Source organism: Olea europaea, chromosome 2 (assembly GCF_002742605.1).
Source record: "Olea europaea var. sylvestris chromosome 2, O_europaea_v1, whole genome shotgun sequence".
Taxonomy (NCBI): Eukaryota; Viridiplantae; Streptophyta; class Magnoliopsida; order Lamiales; family Oleaceae; genus Olea; species Olea europaea.
In genome coordinates this window covers 22,968,007-22,988,762 of record NC_036238.1, presented here as the reverse complement: position 1 = coordinate 22,988,762, position 20,756 = coordinate 22,968,007, and the positions used below count along the sequence as shown (strand labels likewise).

Here is a 20,756-nt window from a genome sequence, read left to right as displayed (position 1 = left end):
TTTTTGTAGGAATATATTTTCTCCAAACAGATTTAAGTATTATTTCAAAATGTATTTTATTGAAAAAATGAGACTCAAACTAAGAGTGTAAACGAATCGGACCGAGCCAGCTCGTGCGCGGCCCGGTCAAAAATAAGCTCAAGCTTTTTTAGTTCCAGGCTTCCAGCCAAGACTTACGATTTTTAAAATTTTTTTATTGAATTCATGAAATATTTATATGAAGAAGTCGGGAAGAAAACATAAAATAATATTCATATAGATACAAGAATGTACGAATTAAAAATACAATTTTCAGGTGTATGAATATCCCGATATTTACTTGTAGAATTAAAAATATTGGAATAAAAAACGTCTTCTAAATTTCAACACCACAAGATAACAAATAATATTCTTTAACTCCTATATAATAAAATTTAGAATTTATATCAATAAAATATAATGAGAATACTAATGAATATGATAATAAATTATAAACATAGATAATTATAGCATAATTATGAATATTAATTATGTAAGTATATTTAAATATTATTAAAAAAATTTGAAGTTTGGCAACGAGTCGAGCTAGCCTTTGACACAGGCCATTTCACGACCCGGGCCACACGGGCCAGCCCAGGCTTAAGCCAAGTCCCGGCTCGGGCCCAGCTATGGGCTGCCCGCCATCATGGGCTCAAAAGACTTTAAATATAATTTAAAATGTCATTAATAAATTATAATGACAAGGATTTTACCTATTAATTACGCCGTTGACTGTAATGGGAAAAGTTAAATCACGTAACACATCCGTTCTGGATAGGTCTGCTAAAAGTCACGTGATGTGGCCCAACGCATACACGTCAGCTGGACAACCCATTCTTCTATTTTCGCTGTAATAGAACCTTCCACCACGCGTCTCATCAACGCGTGCCCCACACACAGTGCCAGTATCAATACTCTACCTTTTTATAAAGAAAATTCACTATTAGTCTCAAACTTATTGTTATGTAGCAAGTTGATCCGTAATCTTTCAAACTAAGCAAATCAGTTTCATCCATTTAATATAATTGAATAATTAATCACCAAAATGGAGTCCATCCAAATCTTGGTTAAATCGTCATGCAACTTTCATGAAAATATTTCTCATTTAAGTTTCTAAACACTAACCAAACTTAAGAAAAATCAACTAGTTTCGTAAAATTGAAGATGTTACGACCTTAGGCGAGCTTAGCTCATATTTGATGTAAATTAAAAGTTGCTAAAAAGTCATAAGTTAAAATTAATGATTTTAGATTTTAGTCTATACCGAAAAGGGCTTAGTCATTAAATCTAAAACTGGTGACTACTACCAAATGCTTAATGGGTTGGCCACTTAGTGGGTGTATTCCCTCGATTTTTTACATTTCGATGTGTAATCAAAATGTTGGCTAGTTCAAGTTTAATTGTATGAGGGCTTATTGAGAAGACTTTGAGATGTCAAAATAAGTTTTTGAGGATAAGAAATTGATTTTGAGTATGTTTAATTACTTTTTTGAAGTGTTTTATATAATTATTAAAATGACTATGAGATAAAGTTGACGCAATGTAACTTCCTCAAAAACAAATAGGCCTTAAGGATTGAATATTTTATTCCCTTGACAGTCAATTCTTGAAAGATGAAGGACTAACATGACATGGAAATTTAAGTTGGAAATTAGTGATGCAATTTTTCCTTTCTTATATTAAAAAACGGTACGACATGACTTTCAGCGCATAGATGTAGTTGTTCCGTATATATTTGTAGAGAGAGAAACTCGGTGGAAACTCTTCTTTCTCCCTCTTCTCATCCGTTCTGTACCTAACCCTAGTAATTGTTTTCAAGAGAGAAAATTGATCGCTCATTAATTACTAGTTAATGGGAACAATATGAAACCCTAGATCTTTATGTTTTTCTCTCGGGTTTGTAATCGGTGAATTTTGTGATTGTGACTGAAGTAAGAGAGCTAGGGGTTTTATCAATGGAGCCGCGAGTGGGGAATAAGTATCGACTCGGTCGGAAAATCGGCAGTGGATCTTTTGGAGAGATCTATCTCGGTAATTTTACTAATTATATCTAATTTTGCTTGTTTATTTATAATTCATGTTATGTGTGTTGTTTTAGTTGAGTGTTCATGGTTGGATCTTCTCTGGGTGCAGGGACCAATATACAGACAAATGAAGAAGTGGCAATTAAGCTCGTGAGTTTTTTGTTTTTTTTTTTTTTCCGTTTCTTGGTGATGAGTTTTTACTTTATCTTCTTTGTCGCTGACTCATGAAATTGTCTTCATATGGTAATGTAATTAATGGTCTGGCTGAGAATATTTGGGATTTCTGAAAGTGTACCCCCACCCCCCGCCGGGGGTTTTGGGGACAGTTTTCCCCCCCCCCCGCGGGGGTTTTGGGGACAGTTTTCCAATTTAGTTTTTGATTATTTGTTTGGTATTAGAAATAATTGAACTTGAAAATTAATGGATTATGAGCTCTAGAGTTTTCACAATTTTATTCTGTATGAAAACTTAAATTGAGCATTGGCAATATGCTTTTGAGAGGGAAGTTTGTGGAACCATGAATTGTTTAGTGATGAAATTGGGTAAATACAGAGAAAATGGGATGTAAGGTACTACATTTATTGGTAAATGCAAGCAAAAATTAGTTTTTTCTGTACGAACACTTAACTAGTAAACTAGTAAACCATTGGGTGCTTGAGCTGAGAAATGAGAGATTTCAACAAATATTGTATATTTTGAGTAGTCTGGAATTTGTCGTATTTGTCGATTTATTTCATTTCCTCACTTTAAGGGCCCAGTCATTTACTAGCTTATTGCTGTTTTAATAGGTTTTATTTTATGAATCTTTTGTTGTTTATAATTTATGACTTTTAATCTTGTCAATTGAAGATCATGGCTTCCCGTGGATGGTGGGTGTTTTTCCTGCCCTCCATTGTAATGATATAATTGATCTTTTGTATATAGTTAAAAAATGTAGTGGTACCATATTTTCTTACTCTACTATGAACGTGATGGGTAGGCCTGAGCATCGGGTGGGTCGTTTCGGGTATTTCAATACCCAGAACCACCCATTATGTTTCGAGTATTTCACAGATAAAACCATTCAAATCTTTGTAAATACTGGAACCAAACCCAAACCTAAACCATTGGTTCCGATTCGATTTTGGTTCTACCCATAACATTTTTATATACATTTATTTAATAAATATTTCACACAGACCCTTTTGGTATATATATCTAATATGCTGCTACTCGAAAATATATATGCAGTGAAGAAAATCCAGTTAAAATATCTTCAAAAGGCAAAATATTGGATGCTAAAAGTTAAGAAAATTGAAGAAAATAAAATAAAAAATGAAATTATAATTTGAGGAAAAAGTTACTTTTCTTAATAAATCTTATTCGATCTCTAAGAGATGCACACTAGGCATATAATTTAATTATAAACAATGCTTGTATTCTTCTACTTTTAAACAAACTGATATAAAAAATACTAATTAAATACATAGCTAATATAGTATCAAAAAATTATGGTCCACGCATTGAACTCGCTCTGTTTGAATAAAAAATAAATATTTAAAAAGAGAACCACAAACTCAAGATAACAAAAGAGTAAAACACAACGTGAGCAATGAATATATCAAATTCAATTGCCATGCGTTATGAAAAAAAATTAAAAAAAATAACATAATACAAGAAAGTAAAAAGCTTGAATTGCAAAAAAATGAACGTTTTGATTCATTAACTTATATTACAATCTGTTTAAATTTTTTATTTATAAAAAGCTCAAATTGTAAATATTAATATATAATAACCTCTGAGATGCAACAATCTGATGCAAGGTGAAATGTAAAAAGTAAGAACCAATCTTATTTTTTAGGGTTAGAGTTATAGGTTTTAGAATAATTACTACCAAAATTAGGATTTTTAGGTTTTATATGTTTTTTCCAACTAATAAATTATAAATAATTTTTTTTATAAAAATCGGTTCCATTCGAGTACCCACGGTCCTGGTTCAGGAACCAAGAACCGAACCGAACCGAACCGAACCCACTCGGTTCTCAGTTCCGGTTCCTAATTTATTTTTTCAGGAACCCGACCAGAACCTCCGATTCCGGGAGATTCGGTTCTGGCTAAAATGCCTAGGCCTAGCGATAGGACCCTACCACCTTGGATAAAGCCTGATGGTTTAGGAGGAAATGCGTAGAAATGGAATGTCCAGTATAAATGATACAGTCATTCACACCCTGATTGACAGTTCACTAATGCTTGTACTTGGATATTTTTTTATCTAGTATTCTCATAATATGACCATCTCTACTAGTACCTACCAATTTACCTCATCTTAAACATGCTCTGGCAATTTATACTCCTTTTGCGAAGAGGGTATCGGGTAAATATATTTTTGTTGCAACTTTTTACTTCTTTAAGAACCCTAAGCTTATGTTCATTACTTAAGCCATTGTACAACATTCTTTCTGGAGAAAGAAATGGGAATTTTTTGTTATGGTGAGTCGTGTTCTTCTGGGATTCTTACCTAACAATGCTTTGTTAAATGTTTTTTCTAATTTCACTAATTTGATTAAAAAAATGGACCCAATGTGAAAATATATGTTGCACTAAATAAATAGCAAGTGGAAATATCATTTTGAATATTTTATTGATATTAAAGAAGAAAATGCGCTGATATCACTATCTACACCTGGCGGCACGCAGACTTTTATGCTATGCTATTAACTTGCATCTATTTATTTCCTTTTGTTTATTCATGGTGTGTACGCTTCTTAAGTTTTTATGTTGACTCTATTTATATGAGATTACAGTGACTGATACTCTTGATGATGCTCTCAGGAAAATGTCAAGACAAAACATCCTCAGTTACTGTACGAGTCAAAGTTATACAGGATTCTGCAGGGTGGAAGTAATCACCATTGATAGTTCCTTTTTCATTATTGGTGTTAAATGAACTCTTCGTGTCAATTGAATTTGGGTTCTAATTACAATAGTCCTTAAATTGCAGCTGGAATACCAAATGTAAGATGGTTTGGTGTGGAGGGAGACTACAATGTTCTAGTAATGGATTTGCTTGGGCCCAGTCTAGAAGATCTATTCAATTTTTGCAGTAGGAAACTTTCTTTGAAGACAGTTCTCATGCTTGCAGATCAAATGGTTAATTCTTAAATTTAATATTGGTTTCACTGCTTTCCTCATTAAAAAGAGATACTCTTTTCTGTTCATTCATGTGCATAACTAAATATGTTGGCTTTATCAAATATTAACTCCAGATCAATCGTGTTGAATTTGTTCATTCTAAATCATTTTTACATCGAGACATCAAGCCAGACAATTTTCTCATGGGCTTGGGACGGCGTGCAAATCAGGTTCTATTTGAAGGCGTATTTAATTTGGAGGATTCTGTTAAAAAATGTCTGTAGTCATATGATATATAAACCACTGTCTCCAATGTAGGTCTACATCATTGACTTTGGTCTGGCCAAGAAGTATAGAGACACATCAACTCACCAACACATTTCTTACAGGTGAGACTATTGGAGCATTATTTCTGTCCTCCATGACCAATTATTTTGTCAGCTGTCCTGATCTTGCCTGATGGGTTTGCTTATATTTGATCTGTTTGAGATTAACGTGATTTACGGGGATTTATTTACAACTTTCAGATTAATTTCCTTTTGACTTCACTGAAAAATACTGACAGCCGTTGCCAATTTTTCCTTCCCACAACTTGTTATATCCCTCTCCCCCACCCCCATCCCACCCCAAACCAATAAAAAAACGAAAAGAAAAGATATTAAAGAGGCATGGTGTGAATTTCATGAAGATTTAAGGATAAATTGTGGGTCAAATTTGTGACTGGATCATTTAGAAACCTTCACACTGTTGCATTTGTTGTTCCCTCTTCAGCACAAAGGTGTTTTCTCCGTCCTTAACTGTTGGTTATTATGGATATGGAAGACCAGTATCTGCAACATTGTGTTGCTAGAACTAATTTATAATGATGGTTTGTAGGAATGCACGTCGCTTCAATGGCTAAGACAGTAGTGAATCTGATTAACCACGTCCCAAGTCACATGTTTAATTGAATTAAGTAAATAAATATCTTTCTGGGAAAAAGAATGAACACAAAGTAAAGAACTGAAAACGTGTCCTTTTATCCTTATTTGTAAAGCTGGAAGTCAATTGGTTGTGAGTGGTTTGGAGATTTACCTATTTCTTATGGTATTTTTTTCATTACTTTTCTGAATTTGCAACTGTCGAATATTTTTCTCTCTCTCTATATATATATGCTATTTGTTTTGCTTCTTTAGGTTTGATGTTAACTTTCCATTTGAGGTTCAGCAATTGGTAAATGTGTCCCCCTTTAGATGGAAACTATAGTATAATGGTTATTTGATTACATTGACTGGCTTAAAAAGAGAGAAAGCAGGGAAAAATAACGAAACTGAAAGCTGAAAACATACTAGGCACAAATACTCCCGGTCATAAATCAAGTTCACCTTGAATGCTCAAAGTTCATTACCAATTTCATCTATGATTGATTAGAGACCACAGCCCTGTTAATGTTAAACCTAGGAGCAAAATAGAAAGTATCCTTCAGAGCAGTAAATTTTCTTTACATTACTCTTTTTTATTGGGTTATTTCAATTTTGCAATGACTTATTTAAATAAGATGTAGCTACTATGAATTAGAATTTCTGGATTATGTTAAACTAGTTATGTATATAATGTACGCCATCATCGACATTGCAGGGAGAACAAAAACTTGACTGGAACGGCACGATATGCAAGCATGAATACCCACCTGGGTATAGGTGAGCAATTCTTTCAATTGTAACTTTGTATTATTTTTCGCTGCTTTGCACATTAGTTGAACATCCTTCTTCGTTTGAACTTTGGTATCTTCTTTTTTAGAACAAAGCAGAAGAGATGATATGGAATCTCTTGGATATGTCCTGATGTACTTCTTAAGAGGAAGGTGACGGTTGCTGCATGACTCGTTCTTTTTTTAACTCCTTGTGCATGTTGAGCTGGCATCATCATGATATCTATTCTGTGCAGCCTTCCTTGGCAAGGATTGAAAGCAGGAACCAAGAAACAGAAGTATGAGAAGATAAGTGAGAAAAAGGTTTCAACTTCCATTGAGGTATTCATCTGTGAATAAGACTGTGTAGATGTCTATTCATAGGCTATATGAAAGTGTGCATGCTGAGTTACCTTTTTGTCAGGCTTTGTGCCGGGGTTATCCAACAGAGTTTGCATCATATTTCCATTACTGTCGATCACTACGTTTTGAGGATAAACCAGATTATGCTTATCTGAAGAGATTATTCCGTGACCTCTTCATTCGCGAAGGTTTGAAAATAGCAAGCCTATAATTTTCACTTTAATTTATGAATTTATCATGAATGCATCTGTTCCTGTCCCTGAGGAAGTAGATAAAAGTGGATATTATATTTAATTGTCATTTTGCTTTCAGGTTTCCAATTTGATTATGTTTTTGATTGGACTATTTTGAAGTATCAACAATCACAGATGGGTGCTCCTCCTTCCAGAACTCTTGTAAGTGATATAACGATGAAATTTTTTCAGTAGGTAATTTGCTATTCATGCATTTGATGGAGTATATGCTTCCTTTAGGGCCAAACTCTTGGTACAAGCTCAGGATTGCCCCCTGCAATCCCCAATGCTGAACGACAGCCTGGTAATTTCTTGTTATTGCTTCTTTCTCTTCCTCTCTCTGCACCTCCAGATGGATGGATAATAGATAAAGGAATTTTCGATCCCATCGAGTCCTTTCACTGTATTTTTTTTTCACTCCAAGGCCTTCTTGACATACCTGTGGTTTAAAATTAATATTTGTCGACTTTATTCAGGCGAGGAAGAGGGGAGGCAAGGTGGTGCTTCGTCTGCAGATCCTTCTCGAAGGAGAAATTCTGGACAACTTATAAATGCTGGAAGTTTGTCCAAGCAGAAGAGTCCCGTTGCACATGATTCAACAAGCAAAGATGCTGTGGTGAGTGGCGACAAGTCATTTTTAACTGTAGATTAAAGCTTTGAAATGGAGTTGGTAGTTGGTCAATAGCAACTGTCCTTCAGGGGCTGAGCTATATGCTTGGTGCAATGAGATAGATGATGCATTATCATAAAGTTATTAGGTCCAGAATTTTGTCATTTTCTTATTCAGATTCCATATCCAAATTGGGCCAGTAGGGAGTTTCGGAGAAAATTATCGTAAGATTCGGGTTTAACATTTCTTGATCACCCTTTTTCTTTATATAGAATCGCCATCTTTTTGTCCCTCTCTCCCTTCAAATCTGCATTTTGTTTTCTTTTTCTTTTCTCATCTTATAGTTATACGTCTTGGTGGGCAACGTCTGTTTAGATGAGGACTGCTCCGCTGTAAGAAAGTGAAGCATATAAGAAAGTGTTTGAACTTATTCTGGCCCTAAAGACTATATGGATCTTATTACGAATGCTTTCTCCGCATGAAGTACTAGAGTTTGCATTTTTCTTCCAGCTCAATTATAAATGGTAGTAGTAGTTGCACACATTTGGTCCTCGCGCAAGAGAATTTGAACAGAGAAAAGCAACCATAATGTTGCAATTGTAATCCACAAAAATGAGTAGCAAATTATGTTTACTCACTGAGGGAGAAAGCCCATTTAACATGAGATAAACTAATTGCCTTCTGAAAAAAGCCAGTTTGTTGTGAACTTGTCAGTAGTCAGGACCAGTAAAGGTTATACTTACTATTTCCTTTGTCTTAGTTATGTGACATATTTCAGGAAAAGATCTTTGTATAAATACAGATGATTCTGTATTTAACAATAAATATTTAATAAAATTCAAAATGTGATGTATGTGATCTCTATTTTAATAACTGAATTTTACAGATGTCGGGCTCCACATTTTTGGGAAGGTCTAGTGGATCATTGAGGCGAGGTGCAGTTTCTGGAAGCCGCGACACTTTTACCATGGGAAATGAGTCTGATCCCACCCGTTCTCGCACCCCTGAGGCTAGTCCAGGGACTATGCACAAAATATCAAGTGGGCAAAGAAGTTCACCACTCGGTGGATCCTCTGACCCAAAGCATGCCTCTTCTGGCAGGAACAATTCTAGCACAAGGAACTATGAGTCCACAATAAAGGGTATTGAGAATCTGAATTTCGATGATGAAGAGAGGGTACATTATTGAATGCACGCATTGTCACGTTCTTGTTTATCATCAGTTTGTGTTATAGATGGAGGTAGGATTAAGAATGTTGAAGATGCTTTTGGGGGAAGATTTGATTTGGAAAATCAAGGAAATGGGGGTTGGTATTCATGTTCGCGAAGATCTGTAGCCAATAAATAGACAAAGCAGATTATGAAACTGAACGTGCACTGATCTGTGGCGGCGTGGGTCTTTAATTCCATGTGGCCTTCTATTCCTACCTCTCAAACCTTATTTCTTCCCGATGCCGGGTATTTTCTGGAACTGTAAATTTGCCATTGTAACGCTAGCTTTCAACAAAATCTATGCGGTTGGTTTTTAAGTATTCAAGTAGCTGGATGGGCTTTTGCCACTGCTTTTGTTTGTTTGATTGTGGTTGAGAACCACGTATGGGTGTGAAATCCTTGGCTCTGTATCATTGATGTGATACTCCTTAATTTCTTGGAATTTATTTTCAACAGCTTTCACGCAAAATGAATTTTGACCAACAATTTACTCTACTAATTTGAAATATTTCCCTGTTGCTTTTTCCTAGTTTTTGATGACGTGTTTGGTAAGATAAATTGGTCGTATGGACTACGATCTTGTGTTGTAAGATTGATTTCAATACTCTCTTTCACCGAACGTCTGAAGGTATAACCTCCCATCTATGGATTCTCCCGTGACTACAAAGACTCTCACCTTGGTGACTTAATATACTTGAACTAGATTGCTATTTTGCTTAGATTTTTCTGTCCGTATCTATGCAGCAAAACTACAAGACGCAGCATGTCCTTTTTCTCCACATTTTAAACCAACCTTGACTACATTTGAAATTACCAAAGAAAAATTAAGAGACTTTCCTTTGCTGATTTTGCCCTATCTACTCATCATCTTTTTTTAAATAACTTCAACTTGAAATCTGAGTAGGCAAATTTTCGTTGTTCAAAGTTTTGCCATGTCCCATTTAAGAAATTGATGAATTTGAGCTGCGGGTTCTCAACCTTTATGTCTGCGGTCTAGAGAATATGCTTGGAAATGCTTTTGACCATATTAGTGAGACAACTTGGATACAATCACCAATTTACGCAATTTTTTTTATTAGAGTGGATGTGATCAAGAGCCTGAGAGACATCATGTATGATGATGATAACGTGAGGTGCATGAAGTAGAGTTATTTAACCTTTCATTGTAGTTCTCATCTCTGGACGGACGAACTTTACATTTATTTTTATTTTTATTGTACTTTGTTTTAATTTTGTAATAATAAAATATGCCACAGAGAGTGGTTAATAAGAAATATGAAAGAAGAAAAGAAAGAGGGGTTGGTTGAAGAAGACGACTATAAGTGGGCAACTTATATCACAGCAAAGAGATATAAGGTACTAAATACAAGAACAAAGGGGTAAGATAAAAAAGGGAAGAACTAGAAAATGCCTTTGTTGAGGTTGTGAGCAAAAAGAAGGGAATGAATAAAATCAATGGCCACGATCAAGAGGAATGACAGACGAAAGCAGCTTGCAATGACAAGCTCAAAGGAAAGATGGATGATCCTCGTCCCACTGTAGTCCAAAAAGATAAAAAGAGGATAACTCTCCCTCTTGATGTCGGAGTGATTCAACAAGAAGTGGAATGCCCTACATTACGTAGAGGGTCAACCCTTCATGTTCTAGTTTTGATTAGACGAAATTGCAGGAAGCATTAAAACTATTCATTTTGAATCTAATGCTTTGGATCTTCAGACCTTTTGTAATGTTTGACTTTCGATGTCCAAGAATGTTCCAGAGTAGTTGTACTGGAGATTTTGACCAATATATTTATTCACCCTAACCAAAAAAAAAAAAAAAAAAAAAAAAAAAAGAGCAGTAATTACAGCAAATATAAGATTATCTATAGATTACTTGTGTGTACCTCTCCTTAATCCACCTAAAACTCTTTTTAATAGATTCCTTCACTTTCTCTTCCACAGTGTACACCTTATAGCTTGCCACCCTCTTCTTCCTCTGCAGCTCCAGGTCACCGAAACCCCAGTTCTTCGAAACCGACCCGTTTGTCGACTTCCCTTTCTTGAACTTCCATTGATCTTTAGCAGCAATATTATTATTCATCCGGGTTTTGTTTGGACCCGAGGGTGATGATTTATATGAAGCAATACCGTAACACCTGAAATCTTGCATGTTTGAGTTGGCTTTGTTGTAACTCTGCATTTGCATTCTTCCACCATTGCATGATTTTGATCTGAAATGTTCCATGTTTTTTTTTTTTTCTGGGAATTTAGTACAAGATTTTTTTCCCTCTGGACGAGGTTTTATGAACAGGTGGTTTGGTTTGTCGGTAGCGTCTAAGGATGTACGTGATTCCGTATATTTGGCGGCGTTTATGGTGGTTTGTCCCGGCGGTGGGGTGGCGGTGCTTACGAGGTTCATGTGTGTGCGTGCACTGGTTGTTTTGTAGCAACTAGAGGGGTTTTGCTGGGAAAACCCGCCTCCCTGTTACAGGAGCAAAACCCCAACTAGAGAGAGAAAATCTATCAAGGATCATCACGATACATATAATAATAGAAGTGAAGATGCTTATTACGAGGATTTTCAATGCCCTATGAATATAGTACATTGAAGAAGCTTCTTGTCATGTGCATGGTAAGAAAAATAATATTACTGTCTTCTAAAAAAAAAAAGAGTTGAACTCCAACATTAAGGGCTCATACCGTCTTGTTTCTAGAGCTTTGTGAAGGAAGTAAATTGCGGAATGTACCCCAACAGTTTAGGGAACAAGAGCTGCCTTTACACTGCGCCTATAAAGAGTCCAATTTTATGTCTCAGGAATCGAACCCTCACACTGCGGCTGCAAGCAAGGCGTGAGATAATCTCACTCCTATCCTTTACACCATTGGGCTATGCCCAAAAGGTGTATTACTGTCTTTTATACGTCTAGGGACCCTACGATATGCAAGAGTGGGACTTGAGAATTCGCAAGGCAAAGGGAGAACATCGGAAAAGACGAGAATGGTAACTAGAGCAAACTCATAGGGGATTAGATTTAAGGGTTTTGCTACATTTACATAGGGAATAACATATGGGATAACCTAACACACACGTGGGGGTCAACATTTTTAATTCACGCGAAACCCAAGCGCAAAATGTGTGGGTCAGTCACCCACTCTGTCAAGCTATTCGGTTACTTCAGCTTTATCCTTATATTTAGAGCAAATGCAAAGAGAAGGGATGAAAGTACGGGGGATCGTAAGAAGACGATGTATGCTATGAAAGAAAAAAAGATAGTTCACAACTTTGATTAATCAAAAATCATCGAGACTTTCTAAGTATATTTCTCTACTTACTCGTATATCATGCTGGATTCAGGGAAATATGCAGCCGCCTTTGAAATGATTAATTTGCTTATGATTAATATATTTAACAATTTCACAAAACTAAAATTACACAAAATAGGAAAATATGGAAGTTTTAAGGTCTGTCTACGTATGTAGAAGGAAAGTCTATCAAAAAATTGGAAAAAGGAAAAATTGAATTTCGTGAATTTTGAAATAAGAGGTGAGAATTGTATCACAGATTTTGAAAGAGTGGAAGCAACTTAGGCACAAGTTCATTTACGTCAAAGGACAACCATTGTCCAGAGTCTACAATTAAATTCAATTCCTTCTTTATTTTTCATTCCATCGCATCTTTCACCTTCTTTCCTAACAAGAAAGAGCTAAGAGTGAACCAGAGTCTCTCCATTCACAATTTCCTTTTCCAACAGTAGAATAGGTTGAGCAAAAGAGCCGACATACAGGTTTTCACAGCTGAATAACAGCCTCGGCCAACCAAAATAATAACTATATTTCTTAGAAATTCAAAGTTCTCTCAATTGTATCAATGCAAAGGCCAACTGATCTTCCCAAAGCCATAGCCTCTGCTAGGCTCGACCAGGACTCCTTTTGACGACTTAATATCAAGACTGTATCCACAGTAGCCTGTCTGATCAGAGAGTCAGCTTCAATCTCTGTGAAGCCCAGCCACTTGAGCACCCTCTCCAACTGTCTCACAGACGCAGTAGATGTACCAACAGTTAGCACTCCATCATACTGTATCAAGATTTTGCACCATAATAAAGAATAAAATAACCTTCTCGACATCAGAGTGTAGTAACTCTGAGTACCCAAACATAAAATGCTCTGCGACCAAGCCTCCAAGTATTACACGTAAAAACTTTTTCAAAGTCTGTCAAAGAAGAAGTGTGCCACCACCAAATATTAAGAATATGCTAATATACCCTTTCAGATAATATAGAACAATATTCACAAAAAACAAGAAGTTCTCTGAGGAAAAAATTGTAGAATTATTTAGCACCCTTAATATTTTTTAGCTAAGAAATTCTGGTTACAAACAACAGCCTGCTTATGCTTTTATTGGACTGCGATAAAATTTCCCCTGCTAAGTGATCTTGGCACTGTGCAGATAAAAAGAAGCTCTGAAATTTCAGATTAAATGTCATGGTTGACTTTTAAGTTCTACCAGAGTGATTTCGTATTCGAATGGTGAACTCTATATTAAAAACATTGATATAATAACAATGCCCACATAATAGTTTTCTATGCAAAAAGGTCTGTTTTACAAAATTTAAAGTAGATGGTTAACAAATATAGCTTCAGATAATGTAAGATCACTTAAATCTCTCTCTTCACCTCAAACAATTTCAAATTTCCTACTCTAGAAAAATGAAAATAGGATATGTAACAAATGAATGACAAGGCAACCCAAGAGCAGTTCTTAAGAGAGTTTATACCATGGGTATTGAATTTTTATCCTCTAAATTCATGACCTAGAGCATTCACTCATCATTATGTGATGCAATGATTATTAAATATTAATTTTAGCTTTTCTACGAAACTAGTTAACAGTTGCAGCAACAGTCACTGTTAGCAGGACCCATTCTTGCTAGTAATTTGGTCAACCTAACTCAGTTTATCACAATGATTATGTATTTTTGTCATGGAAGTAAAAAATATCTAAGCAATGGATGCGGCAACATTCATATGTTGTCAATTATTGCAACTTCAATAGAAACATGAAAAAGTAACTGAAAAGAAATTTCACCTCATTACTCAGCTTTCCTTTGGTAAAGATTTTTTTTGACATGGTTTCAATATAAACCTGCACAAATGGATGCACAAGAAAGGTAAACATGGTCATAAGATAAGGTAATTAAGAGCCCCAGTTTCTTGTAAAAGTCCCCTGGTTCATTTTGGTATGGTTTAAACCCCACGTTTGCTTTTATTCTTTAGGTATCATTTCACTGAAGATTAGTAACAAAAGATAGAGCTTTGAAGTTGGAAACTAATAGTATTCTTAGCTCAAATGCAGAAGAACCAATGAAGCATTTGCATTCAATGACCCTACTCCAGATCTATATGGAATGACATTTCAGAGTTTTGACATGCACGGAGGCAGCTGGCCCTGATCACATGAATTTCTATGGTTGATCAACAAGATATGAGGTTACTCTACATATTGATGGTTAAAGCCATCATTATCACTTATCAGCCACAGTTTATTATATTCAGATTTGCAGAAATGGCAGAAATAATTGTTACAATAGAGATTATCCTAAGCTTCTACAAAAAGCTCAATTGACCAAATGAAATTGTGCATGTACTGAATAAAATCACCCCATTTCCTCACCCCCGCACTGCAGCATAGACTTATAGGAGAGAGAATTATACTGTAATTTCACACGCTGGCCCGATTTGGAAAAAGAAACTAGGCCTGCTTATGAGGAACAATGTTGCATATAAGATTAAGGATAATCGTGCTCTAATGGCTTAAAATTTTATGAGGAATTGGTCAAGCAACAGAACACGGAATTTAAAATACATGTTAATTTTCTTTTGCATGGTCTGTTCATATATTAGGGCAGACTGAAACAAATGAAAGCAATTATTTAGCTAGATTTGGAAGCTCTTCAGTAATGCCATAATATTAGTAGCAGCAGATAAGATATCAAGTTATAAGAGTGCAATTACATCTCTTTGAAACTCAAAGCCTAGAAATTCCACATTCCCTTGAGCAAACTTGTCCTGCTTTAGATCTTCCACACTAGGTACTTTATATCTTTTTGGTAAAACCCCAAGCAAGTAACCAACTAGGAAATGACCCGCTTCATGCTGCAAGCATACAATTGCTAACCGTGAAGAACAGAAGGATGATGCAAAATTATCAAACTCAATAAACGAAAAATTTGCTAGAGTTCTGAACTACAAATACTCATTGTGCAAATGTATTATAAATTCAATAAATTAACTGCTGGAAAATGCTGTGTATAAAGCACCACTAACATTGCAGAGTTGCAGATCCAATGTGATCTATTGACAGAATATAAAAGCTTAAATCATAAACTGAGAGAAAAAGGAAGAGCAAGCATGTTCGACACATAGAGCTGCTTTTTAAACAATTGATTGTGTAAGCTTGTACCAGTACAGGAAGAAATTGGACTTGCTAAAACTGAGCAATAATTTAACTCAAATTGAATTTTAGAATGCGATCTGAAACTTGAATGACCTAGGGTAGTGCAGATCATATTCTTACTTTTCATGGAAAAATTCCAGAGCTCTCATATTAAATCTTAGCATGCAATATGGAATGATATGTACATGTATCCTCTGCTATTACGCTAGTGATGTCCGCAGTCAGACAAAACAAATGAAGAATTAGATATAATCTGTTAATTAGCCAGCTTTTCATTCCTCACAGTTCAGTGAAAGCTTAGGTCCCCAACATGCAGAGGAATTTCATATGGATTTTCATGGTAACCACCAAGTATTGTTATAATGTGAGTAATTGCATTAAATGATCTCGGATATATTTTCAGTGTTAGTGGCGTGACTTGTATTCAGTGACCCAATTTTGGACGTGAATACATACAACTGATATATGACCTCAGTAATTTGATAAAGATGTCATAATGCTATATAACGACCATTTTTCAGAATTCTTTTCGCTTGATTTCTGTTATGCCTTGTATTGATATAATAAACTTGTGTGTATTTTCCCATTTTAATCTACTTTAGAAGCAAATACTTAACAACTTGCATCAGTGATAGGAAACTCTAGGTTCAATTAGATTGCACCTATAAATTTTGTTACACCTTCATTGATAAAGAGGCTTTCTAACTGCAGCACATAGAATATTGGTTTTGCCAAATGATGTAATAGGAGAAACGGCATTTTACCTGCATACACATTAGATGATCTTCACAAGGAGAATCTTTAATTTCACCATTCATCAAATTTCTGAATCCCAATAATGATACCTGTTAAAGATTATTGATTTAACAAAATAGAAAAGAAACAGAAGAATCCAACTGATGTATCCAATGCATATCCTAAAACATTTTGTTGTATGATATTGCTTGTTCAACAAAATTTTTTGCAGAGCTTCTTTCTGAAATGTAAATTTCTTGTGCCTTTCATGTGCACCAATATGAGGAAAAAAAATTCTGGAATTCGAGAAAAAAAAAAAAGGAAAAAGAAAAAAAGACACACCTCTTCTTCATCATCCTCCCACAATGCAAACTCTAAGCTACATTTGATTGAACGAAGAACTGAATCAACTATCAATTCCAGGGAGGATATTTCCACCTCTCCACCCAACTTTAGTTCATCCAAGGATGATATTCTTCTAGGCACCTGCACAATATAAAAACTTCAAACAAATTATTGACATGCTCTTCTAGGCACTTGGGCATTTCATATACATAATCTATCTTGCTTTTAACTAGGTTCTTAAGTTTTGGCATGATGTCGTTCAATACTATGGTTAACGACCAATTGCTTCAAGTGATTAGAAAATACTAGATCTTACATAAACCTTATTCACAAACTAAAATATTCAATACGTTCTCCCAAGTCAACAGAAAATGCAAAATTAACTCACAAACCTTGGCATCTATTAGAACAAAATTCTGAAATAAAAAAGATAAATTTGAATTCTTATTTTAGACAAACGTGCTCTTAAAATTTAATTATTTAATAAAAAGCTACCCTTTATTTCAAACACTATGACTTACGAAATATTAAGGTAAAAATCAGTTGATCTTTCATTTTGTTAAATTATCGCTACATTCTTACACATTTCCAATCATTATATGCAATTATTTGAACATGTTTTTGTTTCAGCAAACAAGTTTCTATAAAGGGAAATCCATTATTGTTTTCAAATATAGAAACTAATCCAATAAAAGTTCGAAAGAAGTAGGAAAATACCTGTTGGGCGGCGCCAAAGCCACGAAGACCACCGGGTTTACCCTGTAACTGCTTGACCAGAGACAGAGCTGACTTGTAATTCCCCTTTTCCAACTCCTTATCCACTCTCCTCAGCGCTCTACGCCGTCGTATTGTCTCCGGCTGCTTCAGTCTCGCCCGGGCTTCACTTATCTGCTTATGAATCAACGGGACGGAAATTTCTCTAACTAGAATATGCATTCGCATTTAGGACACAAACAGAGAAGGATTTAATGAGAAAGTATACAAATTTATCTTCTTTAACTCAGAATCCACTAGGAAAAAACAGTTTTGACAGCCAATCATATTCTGCCAACACTGCATCTGTCAAAAAAGGTCGGCAAAACAATTCTGTGAAGTAGATAATTCCGGTTTGGACTGGGGAACTGGTACGAGTTTATCTATTTGTACTGGAAAATTTGTAAATAATTTTTATCCATAAAGTTGTTCATGCCGCTCATAAAGTGAGACCCACCAAAATGTGGCCTCGTCCATGATAGGCATGATCACCCTGATGTACAAAAATTATGTACATCAAATAAAGTTCATTTGTACATCGAGGTTGGAGTTGACACCGATTATTGATAAGGGAGAATTTGAATAATTTATTTTGATCATGCTTATAGTCACGTGTTTTAATTCTCTTAACTATAAGCTTCACTCTGTCTTTATTGAAGTACCCTCAGGAAAAGGAATATGTCCTCTCTCCCCTCTAGCCATTTTATTTCGGATTAAGATGTGAAATAGCATTTACCTATAAGAATCATGTGATCCAAAGTGTGAGAAAATGGATGTCATAACTGGGGTTTTGAATGACCATTTCTTGATCTTTCCTTTTTTTTTTTTTTTAGAACTTTTCTATAAGTATGGTTAAAAAAGAAAGGAAAAGTTATCGTGCAATTTTTTATTTTTAAATGTATGATTACAAATGAGTAAGTGAAAGAAATATTTCAAATAATCAAAATCAAAAAGTACTCAGCTATTTATAAGTATGGGATCTTTTTTAATGGCTTGAATGTGGCAAATATGAGCATTTTAACCCGGCGAGCACCCGCGGCCACCGGTGTTGGATCCGTCGGTATTAATTTTTTATTTTTTTTTAGTGTCAATGTATTTATTTTTTGAAAATATATGAGGTAATTCCATTTACTTCAAGTTTAGTTTGGTAGCTCAAATGGAAAGGTATTCATTTTGTAAGCGGGAGGTCAAGTGTTCGACTCTTTACAAGAACAATCTTTAATTTAGTTACTTTAGTTTAATATTTTTTATTATTTTGATTAAAACCAATGCAATGGGAAAAGATTCGAACTGTGGTCTCCATTAGAATTGACAAAACTTCAACAACCGTGGCATTTGGTGTGTGCTATTTTTAAGTGTAACATAAATATATACTTTCAAATTTTGAAAAGATTCGAAGATGTAGTGATTTTCATGCAATGCGAAAGATTCGAACAACTCTCCTCTCTAAAATTTTAGAGATGCCTTATCACTTTGACAATTGATAAATGGTACAATGAAATATAGTGATATTATACTAATAGATATATTTGATTTTTATTGCCGCCATTGTTATGAATGATTAACGACCGTCCGTACTCACTCGAGCTCCTGAATTCGTATTTGTAACAGTACATACAATAAAATCGTGAGCTTGACTATGGGTTGCACATAATTTTATGTGGAAATTATAGATTTCCAGGTGTTTAAAAATTGGAATTCTAAAATCAAGATAAAAGTATTTTTGTTCTAAAATCAGGTTTGAATAATAACTCCAAACCCTAATTCAATTACAATCCCTAATTTATTCATTCTCCACTCCCACTCTCACACTCACTATCCGTCTCCCTCTCATCTCTTCCCCCCTGTCACGCTGCCTCCGCCATCGTAACACCGGCCATTGAATCAACGGATCTCCACCCCATAAACAGCACTAGCGATGCGCTATGATGAAGAGATCGGAGATGGCAGTTGGTGCGGTTGCTTGCTGGTATCTGTAATCTTCTTGATCGGAGATGGTGGTTTTTGTCGCCGATGGTTCTGTAATGAAGAGGAGATGACATGGCGATGCAGATCCGTCGCGCCGCCTCACTTTTGCCATACCAGTCAGCGCGAAAGAAGCTCTGCACCGCCTTGAAGCAGTCCCACTCGGTGACTCTTCACAGGCGAAGCACTGTATCAACGCAAAGAAGTAGAAACAGTTCGGGTTGCTGGTGATTTTGTGGGTTTGGACGGTGTTTTGTGTGGTGGTGGCGGTGGCAATGGCGGGTTTTGTGGTGGCGACTGTGGTGGTGAATCTGGTGGTTTGGAGGGGGTTTGGACAGTATTTTGTGTAGTGGTGGTGATGTGTTTGTGTGGTGGAGGTTTTGTGGTGACGGCTGTGGTGGTGGTTGAATTTGGCAGTAGTTTGGGGGTTGTTTTGGTGGTGGTGTGGTTTTAGATGGTATTTGTTGGTTGTATAGGTAGGTGTGCTAGCAGCGATGGTGGATCAACGTTGATTTTTGTTGACGGCGGTGGTGGTGCGGTGGTGATGGTTGTGGTCGTCATGGTGGTGTGGTGTCAGGGTGAGGGTGGTAGTGGTATGTGACCAATTATTTGGTTATTTGTGACCTAAAAACTTGATAACTTGTGACTAAAAAAATGATCCGTGACCAACTAATTCCAAAATCTATGACTGGCAAATAAACTGTGATCTAAAAATTCAATAACTTGCGATTTAAAAATAATTTGTGATCAATTAATTTGAAAATATGTGACCGACTAAAAAACTGTGACTTATAATAATTTTGATTTGTGGCCGATGAAAGAATCTGTGACCAGTTATTTTTATAATATGTGACATTGTGATCTTAAAGTACATATCTGTGACCATAAATTTTATAACTGTGACCGTAATATGCTTCATTAATAAAATATTTTTAATTAATTAACACAAACCTGATTTTTGCATGTTAGAACTTTGGGCCTGGAATTTGAATTGGCCATACTTAAAGCCTGATTCATGAATTTTTCCCCAATTTTATTTAGCATTAATAAATCAAAATGCTTCATAACTTCGAGTCATCTTTGTGGCCCAGACGAATGCTAAACATTTTTGGGGCTAGATAGCGTCAAATCTTAATTTTCACTAAAGTCCACCCGTAATTTATTTAATCGCCCTCAACTTGTGAACTTTGTTTCGTTATTTCCTATGCTCAAACGAAAAACATTTCGTCAAAACCCTCGTAACCCCTGACAGGCCTCTCTACACACAGACTCTCCCTCTC

The 20,756-nt window shown here is 35.5% G+C and overlaps 3 protein-coding genes across 5 annotated transcripts; 1 reads left to right on the top strand and 2 right to left on the bottom strand.

Moving 5' to 3' along the window:
* Nucleotides 1–1,724: 1,724 nt before the first annotated feature.
* LOC111367071 (casein kinase 1-like protein 2) lies at nucleotides 1,725–9,735 on the top strand. The gene is made up of 14 exons (XM_022987774.1): nucleotides 1,725–2,049; nucleotides 2,152–2,192; nucleotides 4,854–4,923; nucleotides 5,023–5,171; nucleotides 5,288–5,383; nucleotides 5,472–5,542; nucleotides 6,771–6,832; nucleotides 6,933–6,996; nucleotides 7,080–7,164; nucleotides 7,247–7,373; nucleotides 7,498–7,580; nucleotides 7,659–7,722; nucleotides 7,895–8,034; nucleotides 8,915–9,735. Exons 1-14 carry the CDS (start codon nucleotides 1,974–1,976, stop codon nucleotides 9,215–9,217), a joined length of 1,431 nt encoding a protein of 476 aa, XP_022843542.1. The 5' UTR covers nucleotides 1,725–1,973; the 3' UTR covers nucleotides 9,218–9,735.
* A 1,217-nt stretch (nucleotides 9,736–10,952) lies between these two features.
* On the bottom strand, nucleotides 10,953–11,466 carry LOC111373966. Its single transcript, XM_022996567.1, has 2 exons — nucleotides 11,126–11,466; nucleotides 10,953–11,040 (listed from the first exon to the last, which is right to left on the bottom strand). Exons 1-2 carry the CDS (start codon nucleotides 11,464–11,466, stop codon nucleotides 10,953–10,955), a joined length of 429 nt encoding a protein of 142 aa, XP_022852335.1.
* A 1,271-nt stretch (nucleotides 11,467–12,737) lies between these two features.
* Nucleotides 12,738–17,891, bottom strand: LOC111367051. Of its 3 annotated transcripts, XM_022987744.1 has the most exons (7): nucleotides 17,476–17,890; nucleotides 16,756–16,899; nucleotides 16,443–16,523; nucleotides 15,237–15,377; nucleotides 14,311–14,367; nucleotides 13,339–13,434; nucleotides 12,738–13,250 (listed from the first exon to the last, which is right to left on the bottom strand). In XM_022987744.1, exons 1-7 carry the CDS (start codon nucleotides 17,698–17,700, stop codon nucleotides 13,059–13,061), a joined length of 936 nt encoding a protein of 311 aa, XP_022843512.1. In that variant the 5' UTR covers nucleotides 17,701–17,890; the 3' UTR covers nucleotides 12,738–13,058. The 3 variants fall into 3 exon arrangements, with proteins under 3 accessions (XP_022843512.1, XP_022843521.1, XP_022843529.1); XM_022987753.1 differs by lacking the exon at nucleotides 13,339–13,434 and having other exon boundaries at nucleotides 12,738–13,298; nucleotides 17,476–17,891; XM_022987761.1 differs by lacking the exon at nucleotides 15,237–15,377 and having other exon boundaries at nucleotides 17,476–17,891.
* Between the last annotated feature and the right edge of the window lie 2,865 nt (nucleotides 17,892–20,756).

Coding starts and splice junctions, on each gene's coding strand:
- LOC111373966 (XM_022996567.1), bottom strand. CDS start 11,466: ATGGAACATTTCAGATCAAAATCATGCAATGGTGGAAGAATGCAAATG. Junction 11,041..11,125: donor TTTAGGTGGATTAAGGAGAG/GTACACACAAGT, acceptor TTTTTTGGTTAG/GGTGAATAAATATATTGGTC.
- LOC111367071 (XM_022987774.1), top strand. CDS start 1,974: ATGGAGCCGCGAGTGGGGAATAAGTATCGACTCGGTCGGAAAATCGGC. Junction 5,172..5,287: donor TCATGCTTGCAGATCAAATG/GTTAATTCTTAA, acceptor TATTAACTCCAG/ATCAATCGTGTTGAATTTGT. Junction 7,165..7,246: donor AGGTTTCAACTTCCATTGAG/GTATTCATCTGT, acceptor CCTTTTTGTCAG/GCTTTGTGCCGGGGTTATCC.
- LOC111367051 (XM_022987744.1), bottom strand. CDS start 17,700: ATGCGAATGCATATTCTAGTTAGAGAAATTTCCGTCCCGTTGATTCAT. Junction 16,524..16,755: donor GGGAGGATGATGAAGAAGAG/GTGTGTCTTTTT, acceptor AATCTTTAACAG/GTATCATTATTGGGATTCAG. Junction 14,368..15,236: donor GCTTTGAGTTTCAAAGAGAT/GTAATTGCACTC, acceptor CCATTTGTGCAG/GTTTATATTGAAACCATGTC.